This window comes from Rhea pennata, chromosome 2, assembly GCF_028389875.1.
Source record: "Rhea pennata isolate bPtePen1 chromosome 2, bPtePen1.pri, whole genome shotgun sequence".
NCBI lineage: Eukaryota > Metazoa > Chordata > Aves > Rheiformes > Rheidae > Rhea > Rhea pennata.
The window spans coordinates 1913916-1926402 of record NC_084664.1 but is presented as its reverse complement, the minus strand read 5'-3'; the positions used below and the strand labels follow the sequence as shown (position 1 = coordinate 1926402).

Here is a 12487-nt window from a genome sequence, read left to right as displayed (position 1 = left end):
TGTGGCAAACAGTGATTTCAGCAAAGGCAGAGAAAGTCCACCCAGCCACAGCCCTCCTCTTCTGTCCTGCGAGTATGCTTTGACACAAGGTTGGAAGGATTTATCTGCTAAGTTGAAAGGGTGGGTGTTTCCAGGCTGATTTTCAGTTTAGACCATAGCAGAAGCTCTCCCAGGAGGAGCTAGGCACACAGCAGGATCAGAAGGTGACCGCATACTACAGTCCCCTGACTCACCTGTTGTGGGGAAAGCACTGACTGGCTGGCATCTTTTTTAAGAGTTATCCTTTCTTTGTTGTTTTTTTTTCCCTCTTCCAGGTAAATTTTATTCTTTTTATCAATATTATCAGAGTCCTAGCAACCAAGCTACGGGAGACAAATGCAGGGAGGTGTGATTCAAGACAACAGTACAGGTAAGCCACATTCCCTCACCACTTTTCTGGGAGATGTCAAAATCCCTGTTTCTCCCCACTAGTTGCACAGGAAGCCCAGGGTGATAAGTTCAGTTGGAGATGACTTTAGACATCTAAAATGAGGTGAGAAGAATCCACCTACCATGTCAGAGTGAATCAGCAGCAGTGTAGAAGCCCACTCTCACCCCCAACCTTTCAAACCCAACATAAGAGACCTGCCTCAAAGGTTTAAGAGAATACTTCAGTCTCCTAGGCCAGTTTGGGTGTGACTGTTCTTCTGCGTACCCACATTGGTGGTACTCAAAAGGTTGGTCTCTGCACCTAAAGGAGAGCCTTCCACTACGGAGCAGCAAAAGGCAGCCTGGACCAATGGTAGGACTCTAACACAGGAGATATGAGTCCTGCATTCTCTGCTAATCCCAGTCTTGTTAAAATCCTTCACTCGGACCTTGTCTCCTCAGGTGCCCTCTGCCTGTTTATCACCTACAAGCTGTGTTGAGACAGCAGCTGGACCCTTTCTTGAGCTGGAGACTTTGTGAACTGCTATGCCCAAATATTCATTCACCCTAGAGATTTTGCATCATTGTCAGCTTTGGACCAACAGTGCAAAAAAAAAAGTCATGCTTATACTGTTGAAGCTCCCAAACCTTAACCAATTTATTTATTTCCCTCTATGCTTTGTAAAACTTGGTCTACTTGTTAAACCTGCCCTTCAGCTAATGTTTCAGTACTTTTGCTAAAATTAAAAAAAAAAAAGATTTCTGACTCTTCACAGGAAATCTGACATTTCTCATTTGTTTTATTTTCCTTTGCTCTGCCAGGTCTTCTCCCTCGATAACTTAGGATATTTGTAGCATAGGCAAAACTGGACAGAAAAAGTAGATTGCTAAGACACTTCAGCTTTACGAGAGCTTCTCAGGCTTTTCACAGTCTCTCAATCTGGACTGATTAGCCTCAAGCCTGAGGAGGGGAGGGCAGAGTGAGCTCATCTGCCAGCCATGAGCTCATTGCTACCATCTCACTCTCCACACACAAAAAGTTTAATTTGAAGTTGGAATGGGATTTGGCTGGAGAACACCTCTCTCTCTCCCCCCCCCCCCCTCTCTCTCCCCCCCCCTCTCTCTCCCCCCCCCTCTCTCTCCCCCCCCCTCTCTCTCCCCCCCCCTCTCTCTCCCCCCCCCTCTCTCTCCCCCCCCCTCTCTCTCCCCCCCCTCTCTCTCCCCCCCCTCTCTCTCCCCCCCTCTCTCTCCCCCCCCTCTCTCTCTCCCCCCTCTCTCTCTCCCCCCCCTCTCTCTCTCCCCCCCTCTCTCTCTCCCCCCCCTCTCTCTCTCCCCCCCTCTCTCTCTCCCCCCCCTCTCTCTCTCCCCCCCCTCTCTCTCTCCCCCCCCTCTCTCTCTCCCCCCCCTCTCTCTCTCCCCCCCCTCTCTCTCTCCCCCCCTCTCTCTCTCCCCCCCTCTCTCTCTCCCCCCCTCTCTCTCTCCCCCCCTCTCTCTCTCCCCCCCCTCTCTCTCTCCCCCCCCTCTCTCTCTCCCCCCCCTCTCTCTCTCCCCCCCCTCTCTCTCTCCCCCCCCTCTCTCTCTCCCCCCCCTCTCTCTCTCCCCCCCCTCTCTCTCTCCCCCCCTCTCTCTCTCCCCCCCCTCTCTCTCTCCCCCCCCTCTCTCTCTCCCCCCCCTCTCTCTCTCCCCCCCCTCTCTCTCTCCCCCCCCTCTCTCTCTCCCCCCCCTCTCTCTCTCCCCCCCTCTCTCTCTCCCCCCCCTCTCTCTCTCCCCCCCCTCTCTCTCTCCCCCCCCTCTCTCTCTCCCCCCCCTCTCTCTCTCCCCCCCCTCTCTCTCTCCCCCCCCTCTCTCTCTCCCCCCCCTCTCTCTCTCCCCCCCCTCTCTCTCTCCCCCCCCCTCTCTCTCTCCCCCCCCCTCTCTCTCTCTCCCCCCCCCCTCTCTCTCCCCCTCTTTTTTTTTTCCTACTGCCATGTCAGGGCTCTGACTTGTCTATTTATTTCTCTCTGGCTCAAGTTTGATATTAATTATGGTTTGGATGGGCCCTGCTCCTTTAATGTTTTTAATTCCCTTGGTGACTGCCAGTTGCTGGATAGAGGTACCAGGTCTTTCTGCTAGTGATGTCCACCCTTCCCAATAATTGCCTGCACTTGGGGACTTGCTGTAACTCTTCGCAGAGAGTTGGCAGAGAGTTTAATCCCTCGGTTAGCTCACTTCCAGGCAAGGCAGGTTCCCTCGGGGACAAATTCTGCCAAGTATTGGGGGCCGCATCGTACATGTTCTCGCTGCCCTGCTCTTCTTATGCCGAGATGGAGCTGCTCCTCCAAACAGGGGATTTCCAGGAACTAGTGAAACCCCAAATGCCCCCTAAGACCAGTGCCCTACCACTGCTCTAACCTGGAAAGGGTCAGACTAGCGCATGTTGGGGATGGACCACATTGGTAAAATATCCAGGCCCAGCCAGGGTGGGTATATGAGCGCGAAAAAAATTGTGTGTGACACAAAAGCAAGGTATGAGGTGGATCCACCAGACTGGAAGGTTTGCTCTGCTCCATCTCCTGACTTCCTCTGTCTTTCTCTCCCTTTCCTTGTTCCTACAGGAAGCTGCTGAAATCCACCCTCGTCCTTATGCCTCTGTTTGGCGTTCACTATATTGTTTTCATGGCTATGCCATACACAGATGTGTCAGGGATTCTTTGGCAAGTTCAAATGCACTATGAAATGCTGTTCAACTCTTTCCAGGTACCATAACTGTTAAATTAGGGGACTAAACTATGAGATTTTCAATGCAGAAAAGAGGGAAATCAGAGTGCAAGGTGTTCTCTTTGGAAGCAGAGTTGTTTTTTCAGTATGTCAGGTTTCATTCACAAGGTGATTTGACACTGTTTTCACATTGAGCATGTTTTACATTTGCAAAACACAAGGTAAAAAAGGGTCAGTGTGTCCAACAAAAAATGTTTTCCTGTTGAAAGATAACTTGCCCCATAAATCCCTTTTAGATTAAGGTTAGAGTTAAGCTGGTAGAGCTCCACAGAGACATGCTGTTTTAAATCACCTTGCTGCTTGCTTGTCTCAAGTTCTGTTTTAGTCCTGTAAATAGATCCCCCAGTTCTGGGTTTGGGCATAATGCAGATTCAGTTCCAGGACTGGTTCTATAGAAGACACTACAGGAAAAATTAAGACCTCATTACAAGCTGTGCTTTATAGTCGCTGCACACCCTTGCCTGAGAGATTAACTTTTGCCTCACTACCTATCACTGAGGATGCCTGGGATGGGTGACAAAAGGCAGACAGTGGGATTGGTTTGTTGAAAGCTTAGAGAAACTATAAGGGAAGTGGGAGTCAAACATGTTCACACACTTCAGCAACTTCTACTGGGTGCTGATGGAATAACATAATGGGTTAAAGCATGAAAATCTCATTAAAATATTGCAGAATGATATGGATGGTTTTCTCATACCTGAATTCTCTTACTGGTTCCACTCAGCCAGCTCTGCCCTGAGCTGAGGTTACTCCAGTGGCAGCCAGGGCTGGAAGAGTCCCATCGGGGCCATCTTCCATCTTCCAGACATACAGAATCACTTACATGTTAACCATTGGAAATGTTCATTGGGTGTATTCATAAACCCACCACCTTTCCAGGCACCCATTTACTATCTCAGAACTTTTGCAAAATTCAGTGGGAGAGTGAAAGGCAAACAAATATTTTAGCTAAGGCATGACCAAGAAGATTTATCTATCTACTTTGTAGATAGTCTGCAGGAAAATGGCTATGTTCATCTGTCTGTCCTGCACAATACTGAACACTAAGAGGTTTCTTACTCATATTCAGATAATTATAAATGTTAATGTCTCAGGAACACAGGGATTCTGGGCAGAAGCATCAGGAAAGAAATACTCAGGTGCAGCAAGATTAATATTTATGTGTTGTCTCTTTTTCCTTCCAGGGATTTTTTGTTGCCATCATATACTGTTTTTGCAATGGAGAGGTAAGTCATCAGCTTCTTCATTATTTCCTTTCTCTGATAGATTATTCTCAAATCTTGATGGTTAGGTGGATGCACTTCAATGTAACCCCACTTATTCTAGAGAAGCAACCCTGTTTTTCACTCCCTGAAGAAGCTTTTGGTCCATGTAGAAAGTCCACATGCTCATTTTGGGTGATACAAAACACCCAGGACCATCTGTCTCCATTAAAGGAGCTACTGGAAGTGGCTACTGGAAAAAAAGTAAAAAAAAAGAAAAAAGTTGTTTTTCTTTTTCCCAGCCCAAATGCTGCTAAGTACTGCTTAATTTCTGACCAGTGGCAAGAATAAAAGTGGATTAATAGAATATCTACTTAATTAGCAAACTCTTGTCTCTCTAAGCTTTGTTGATTTTTTTTTTTTAATTTCAAGAGTGACATGCTTTAGTTTTCAAACAGTCAACAAGCTATGTCTGTTTATTTTAATTCTCTCTATGTTTGCAAACTAAAAAGCTAGATGATCAGCACTAGTGTACTGGGAAAGAGCAGAGCTACTTGCACGGCCCAGCATAAGCCTGCTTTGACCTAACTTTATAAATGCCTGTTTTAAGGGGAAATGCAATCACAGACAGGTTGCTTAGGCCCTTAAGCATAACCCCAAGGTGAAATCCATGCCATATGGGAAACAGATTTCATCTTAACTTTCTCTTTCCTAAATTTCTCCAGTGAAGCTTTCACAGTTTTCATCAGGGCATTTGTCAGGATCTAACATGAATTTACCGTTCCTTCCAATTTCATTCTCCAGAAAGTTCTGCACACATTTGGTCTGTGGATACTACTTCATGCTGATGACTCTCTGTGCTTCTTTCCTCTCATTCATCTTTTTCTCCCCCACTCTTGTCTCTCCCCCTTTTCAGGTCCAAGCAGAAATAAAGAAGTCATGGAGCAGATGGACATTAGCACTTGACTTTAAAAGGAAAGCACGAAGTGGGAGCACAACCTACAGTTATGGACCAATGGTTTCCCACACCAGCATCACAAATGTAGCCACGAGAGGGGCACTTGCCCTCCACCTCAATACGAGACTTATACCAGGGACCCTCAATGGACACCGGAATTTGCCAGGTTATGTAAAAAATGGCTCAATTTCTGAGAACTCCATGCCTTCTTCTGGACCAGAGCAGTACAACAAAGATGAGGAGTACCTGAATGGCTCTGGGCTTTATGATGGAGACAGACCTACAGTACTTGTTGAAGAAGAAAGAGAGACAGTGATGTAAAGAGAGGAGGAGAAGAGGAAGAAGCAAAAAGGATGAAAAAGGTTCCTGGAGAGCATTTAGTCAGCAAAGAATATCAGGCCACGCATCGGATGCCAAGGATTTCCATACAGTTTCTCTGTTCTGTGGAACAAGAGGTTAAGTTATATGGGAAAAAAAAGTGAACCACCAATGTGGCCAGCTGTTGATCACATACTTATACTCAGTGGTCTAAGTCTCCTTGATGTTGATGGAGGCATGGCTATCCAGACCTGCAGGCCTTGCTACCCGCCGAACAACAGAGATACTGAGAGTTTGCAAGGGAGGGTTGCCCAGCAGCACACGGTCCTTTTACTTCTTGCAGACCACTGGCAGCTGAGGAGGAAGAGAGTCTCACCCAGTAGAGCAAGAGTCTAGTGGGGATTGTACAGTGCCATCTTCTTGCAAGGGTACAAGCCACCTCGGGCATCACCGCTCCGATTCGGTTTGCTCTTTCCTTTTAAAGTCTGTCTGATAACACACACGTGACTGCCAGGAGCCATAGCTGCCTGTTTGTGCAGCCTAACACACAGCGTAGGCAGCCTGGTATGGCTGATCACTTGGGGCATGTTCTTCCCATAGGCAATATCATTTGTTATCAAAACTACGCTCCTCCAGGGTGAGCAGGATTAGCAGCTCACAGTTGATGGATGCAGGCAGAAAACTAAGTTCTCCTTTCCCTAACCTGAGCCCCACTAGGAAGCCAGAAACTAGTGGAATTTTAGGATGGAAAATGTGGTCATCAGAATGTGTGACATTTTTGTTCTTCCAGATTTAACAGCGGAGACGGGCCCACCCTGTTTGCTCCAAAGTGAGTTGAGGCAAGGAGGGAAGTCAGCAGACCTTCAGCATGTGTGTGCATGTGTATGCGTGTGGCTAAAATCAGGATTGCTAACTCAGCCCTCCTTTCTTGCGGATGCACATGAAAAAAACCTTCAGTCTTTTTTTTAAAAACCTTTAAATTGTTTTCATTCTCCTCTCCAAATTTCTTCTTTCTCACTGGTCCAAACCCTCGTGAAGAGAAAGACTTCTTTGGAAGTTTTCCCATTTCACCCAGAAGCATGATCTGCCAGAAAAATAGGCAATTTCATGAGATCTGAAGGCCAATTTGCTGAACAAAAGCATAGGGATTGCTCATGGATGGTCATCTCCTAAACATCTTTTTAACTTTTCCTTCTTTGTGGTTTGGTCGTCAGATGAGTCACACATGTACACTGGGCCAGATTCTCAGCTGGTGTGAACATGTAGCTTCAACCAAAGTCACCAAGCTTGCTGAGATGTTCAGTTGTGGAATTGCTGTTGCAGTTGCCTCAAAAGGGACAAGCATAATGAAATGCCTGCTTCCTACAAGAAGAAAAGACCAGGAATATTTTATCACTGTGCGGCATTTCCCTTGCTGGTGGTTTTGGCAAGGTATGCCAAAAGGTCATTTTCTGACACACTTCATGTTCAGCTGCATCAAAGAGGTTTAGCCCTTGCTGGCTGACAAAGCAGCGCTCTGTATTGAAGGCATTTCACACAAGCTGAGCATCTAGCAATGGGTCTTTGCCAATTTTCAAGCAAGATTCAGAATTGCCTAGAGATGGGCAATTAGGAACAGCGACCAAACGTCCTACTCCAGCATGTGTTTCCGCAGAAGAAGGACTCTGGCTGAGCCAGCCTGAATCCCCTCTTGAGCCCCTTTCAAAACTCTGCTATTGCCTTACTGTTGTTTGAAAGTCAGCTGCTTGTGATGCTCTTTTTCTATTCTTTTTTTTCCTTTTTGTCAAATTTCCAGTATCTGAAACATTCTTGACCCCACCTGGTTGTTTGTAAATGCAATCAGAAAGAGGTATTGTGCAAGTTTGCAAAAGCCCTTTAGCATGTGATTGGGGGCTATTGGAAAAGCTAGTGTCTATCCTGATCCCTTAGAGCCAGCTGGTGGGTCACAGCAGCCAGCACTCCTGAGACATACCCAGTCATAGGAACCAGCTTTGCAAAGCTATTTTTCCAAGCGCAAATTAAGGTCTAACTTCCCCAAAGTTCTGGAGGAGACCAGGAAGAGCAGTTGGAATCTTGGCTCTGCTTTCTGTATCCCATGTCTTCTTTACACAATCTCTCAAGTTAGGGCCTGATCCAAAGCCCAGTGAAGTCAACCAAAAAAAAAAAAACAAAAAACAAAAAAACAAAATGAGAACTATCACTGTCCCTTAACTCAGCTGAGTCTCTCTGGTCAATGGCTCTTTCAGCTGAGATAGGACTATATGAAATGAGAGAAAGTTGAGAGAAAGCACTTTAAGTGTTGACCTTTAAAGAAGAGGTTGCATGAATCTGCAAAGTATTTTCATATACAATACCACTTCCCACTGGCATATGCCCATTTTTCTACCTGTTGGTGCCCATACGTTGGCTGAAGGGCTATCTGCCCCTTGTCATGAAAAGACCTGTTGCAGTAACGTATATTGTGAGGTGTTGCATTGTTTTGCCTTGGATTCTGCCGTTTTCTAATGGTCTCAGTTTTATGTCCATGGGCAGCATCAGGTGATACAACCACTGGCAAAAGGCCATCTCTGGGGCTGTAACAGGAGAGAGTTTTCTTCGTAAGGCAGTCTGAGTATCTGAGTTTCAGAATCAGAGAGCCAAAGAAAGAAGAGCCCAGAGCCTTCTGAGATAAAGCAAAACTGATTTCTTTTTATTAGTATTCTCTCCTGATGCAAATGAACGCCCTCTCTGCCTTGACCCTGAATTCGTTTTAGCTGAATGCCATTTTAGCTGTAACAGGAAACAAAAGAAAAAAAAAATGGGGCAGTATTTTCCAACTCCTTGGGGTAAGCTGCAAAGGTTTGATATCTTCTTCCTCAGCCATGTATTCTGTGTCACAAATGGACACCACACGGATGGCGGCAAGCTGTAAACTGCTTGGCAGGTGAAGTTCTGTTTCCGAACCCTGAGCAGATTAATGCAGATATTCTCACAGAGCCTTCTGGGGGAGAAATCATGTTGCACCCAAAGACATGTCAAGGGGAACAGACTTTCTTGAATGAGTTTCATGCTAGAACAGATTTACTGATTGATTTAAAAAAAAAAAAAAAATTAACCGCTACGGCTGATGGGTTGCCATTTTCTGCAGAGTATGTGGAGAGTATGTATGATATCCCTCACCAGCTACAGAACTTTTCAAGCATACAGTGCAACTCTCCAGGCAGAGTAGATTTTATATCCCATTCCTCTAGGGTATCTTGAAATGAGAAGAACATTAAATTGTAAAGGAAATGAGTCTGTGAAAGACCCTATAAATAAATTTCGATCATGTTGGCCAGGGCTGTCTAAATTTGCCTGGAAAACATGATGGTTCATAAGTTGTGCAAATAAAATAGAGTCCATCTGTGTGGACATTCACTTGAAGGCAGTTTTCCTGATTTTACCCGTAGACTTGAAAGCTTGAACCTACTGGACAGCAAAGACTGTTAGCCAAAATTAACATCCTGATTTGAAGCAGCAAATCTTGCCTACTTTTATATAGTTAAAAAAAAAGTTATAAAAGATATTGGCCTTATCCTGTTCCACCCAAACCTTGGCCTCCCATAGAATCAAAACTCAAGCTTAGCTCTTAGCAAACGTTGCGATAGCAAAAGAAAGCATATATGAGTTGTTGGCCCTTTTTCGGTTTTGGGTAGCGCTCAGTTGGCTAGCAGTCTAGTTTCTGTGGCCTTTCCCAGTGACGCTTGCATCTTTGCAGCAAACTGTCCAGCAGCCATTTTGGATGAGTTGGGAAGAAGAGACATGCATGGGCACTTCACATCTGCCTGAGCACGACCAGCTTCTACTCTCCAGTAAAGCTCAGAAATATCAAGTCCAACTGAATCAAAACCAACAGTCTTGTGCTGAAAGTCTTAGCTAGAAATACTGCTAATGTGCTTCACTTAGCTATTAGCCCTGAGTTAATTTACTGTCTCTATTTTTGTGATGGGCAAAGGATCTTCTAATCAGAGTGCTTCTTTATGCAGTGCTGATAGACATCTTCATTGATGGTCTATTTCTTTGGTCTTCAAGTTGTTCTGGAGATTTAAGAACAGGATTATCCTACTGAGAGTCCAGCTGTTTCAGCTAGTCTTTTTGCGGTGCTGGTAGACTTTTCTATGCCCCTAGTCCACCTGTAGCACTAGGCTGGGTGGCAGCCCAGAAATATAGAGGAGAAAGGACCAGAAACCATTTAAGGCTCCTCTCTCCAATGGGTGGGAGCCTAAGAACAGCAGCAGTGTGGACACACACACACATCTATTCCAGACTCAGGTTGGTTGGAGTGCCTTCTGTACACTTAACTTCTTTTTTTCCAAACTAGCCCTACAAAACAACCGCCAAAAAACTATTTAAAGAGCTCTATTAGTAGAAGCCAATCTCAGCTCTTCAATACAAAGACAATCCAGAGCATCAGAACGGGAACATAATATGTTTGGATCAGCTGCACAGTTCTTTAGGCACACAGTATCCATCACACCGGCTTCAGAGGGCGGATATCCTGGTTGAGGCTGCTAGTCCTTAGCTTTAGTGTATCTATGAGGAAAAAGCATAGCGAATAAGAAAAGGGACTGCTGCCTTTAAGCCACACTTACAGATGATTATAAACAATAAATCAGTAATAATGAGTTATTCTTTGTTTATTTCATCAGGTTCTGCTGTGTGCTCTGATGGTTTCTGTGTAGTATCTGGCGTTCTGATTTCTCTGGAGCGGAAAGAGTTCTTTGTGATGGACAGAATGGATAAAATAAGCAGATGTAGTGATTCAAAGCTGGTCTCTAGGGCAGGACAGTTAGAAATAGACCTGATATTGATTTTATATTCATTGGCAGAAGGCAGGAGCTACTCCGGTGAAGTTAATCGAATTAACTAGGTCTGATGCCAGAACAAAATAAATATGAATCTTCAGGACTCATGTACAATTTGCATAATGGAATTAAAATAAAGCTTCTAACTCTAGCTGCAGAAATGCTCTACAGAGAGTTAGAGACTGGGCTTGCTGTTTGGGATTAAACAAAGGGACAAGCAAGGCATCATCCATCACATAAAACAATTCCATTTTTTCTGTTCCTGTCCGGATTAATCTGTTTTCATCACTGTCTTACACTATGGCCACTCAGCTGTTTCAGTTAGTAGGAATTTTACTTAACCTCTTTTTTCTTTTTTTTTCCTGTCCTGTTTGCATGTGAATTAAGATCCTCCAAATTTTCATGCTGGCTTCTAGGGTTGAGCAAGCCCCACAGTTTACAAAGTTCAAGATAATATCTCAACATTTTGCCAGGATTTGAGAGGCAAGCGGGAAGAAGAACATGAGAAGCTAACGCAAGTCACAGGGGAGCATTAAAATAAAAATCAAACAAGGTTCCTGTGAAACCTTTCCCACAGACCAGGGAAAGGTTTGCAAATCTTGGCACGGCACTTCAGCCTCAAACTGAACTTGCTCATGTTTTGTCTCACAGAAGAGCCTGAGTCATTCGAGATGACCTGCAAAGCTCAAGCAATGCCTTTCTGCTGGCTTCAGAGGGTTTGGGATTAGAGCTGGTACACGGCTCTAATTAAATAGGTTGTTCCCAGAGCAAGGGCTGCAGGTGGCAATAGCCAAAGTTTAATGTTCTGATCTGCTGAAGTGTTTTGTATGTCCTTCTCTAGGTTGATACACCAGAGCTGCTCCAGGGCACACGAGCACAACTGTCCCCTGAATAGCCTTTTCCATCTATGGTGTGTCCCAGCTGCTGCACCTGTCTGGGGCTGCCTGAACGTCTCTCTCGATAGCATTCAGTAGTGATGGGCAGCGACACTGTTTTGTAAGGGAGCCAAAAGGCAGTGTTTGCAAGAATGGAGTGCAAAGGGTTTGTCCGAATTCAGAATAGATTTGCAAAGCTCCACTGAGGCAGGGCAGGGCTGGAAATCAGCTCCAAGTCTAGCAAAGAGCACGGGGAGCAGGAACAAAAGAAAAAGTTAGGGAAGAGCTGCCCCAGATGAGCATTAGTAGGGAGCGGGTCTTAAAATCTGGCTACTTTTCAGGCAGGCCTCCCTGTCCAGCACAGATTTGACAGAGGTGGGCTCTAAGGCACAGTAACGCTCTCTTCTAAACAGGGTATGCCTAGAAAAAGCAAATGAGTGTTTTAACAAAATCTGTACAACTTTCTCTTCTTTCTTCATCCTCATCGGCACTTTTTTCCTTCCTTTTCTTACCAGATGAAAAGGGGCACATTAGAGCAACCTCAGCACGAGAACCTGGGATTCAGATACATTTCTCTTGGTTCCCACAGAGCAGCTTCTCCCTGTGACTGCAGCAATTGTTTTCCTGGCATATGAACTGAGGAATTTGATGGCATTTGATTATCTTCCTGCGACTGAGGGTTAATCATTCTGGGCTAGTGATGGGGAGTACAACAACACAGATGTGTTGGCATCAATATGGAATGAAACCCCGTCCCATGAAAATTGACACCAAAATGTCTGTTGATTTCCATGGAGTGGCATTCACCCATAAATTCTGAAAAGGGTAGTGATTCAGATAACTAACCTCACCCTCCCTTCATCTCCGAAACCTTACTTGTCACCCATATTTTCCAGGGTGGCTTTTTGCCTTTGAAAAATAGTACTGCAGAACCAGAAAAAAGAGACAAAAAGGGATGAGATGATCTGAATAGCAATCTCCTCTACTGAAATGTTTCATGGGTGACAAAGTTATGGCCTTCATACTGGGGTCAGCTTCTAGATGTGGTGATTTAGGACATGGTAGATATTTGGATAGGAAAAGGCATGAGATTAAAATGTTTGAGATGGATAGAATTAGTTCCTGTCCACTGGGTTTCCAAATGCC

General features: G+C 45.2%; 1 protein-coding gene across 2 annotated transcripts in view; it reads left to right on the top strand.

Annotated features, from left to right (window-relative positions):
• PTH1R (parathyroid hormone 1 receptor) overlaps window positions 1-5646 on the top strand; it is a 124039-nt gene extending 118393 nt beyond the window's left edge. For both annotated transcript variants that reach the window (XM_062567634.1, XM_062567633.1), the window contains 4 exons: window positions 315-409; window positions 3003-3144; window positions 4350-4391; window positions 5284-5646. In XM_062567634.1, coding sequence (XP_062423618.1) covers window positions 315-409; window positions 3003-3144; window positions 4350-4391; window positions 5284-5646 — 642 coding nt within the window. The remainder of the gene's footprint in view (window positions 1-314; window positions 410-3002; window positions 3145-4349; window positions 4392-5283) is intronic.
• Window positions 5647-12487: the final 6841 nt, after the last annotated feature.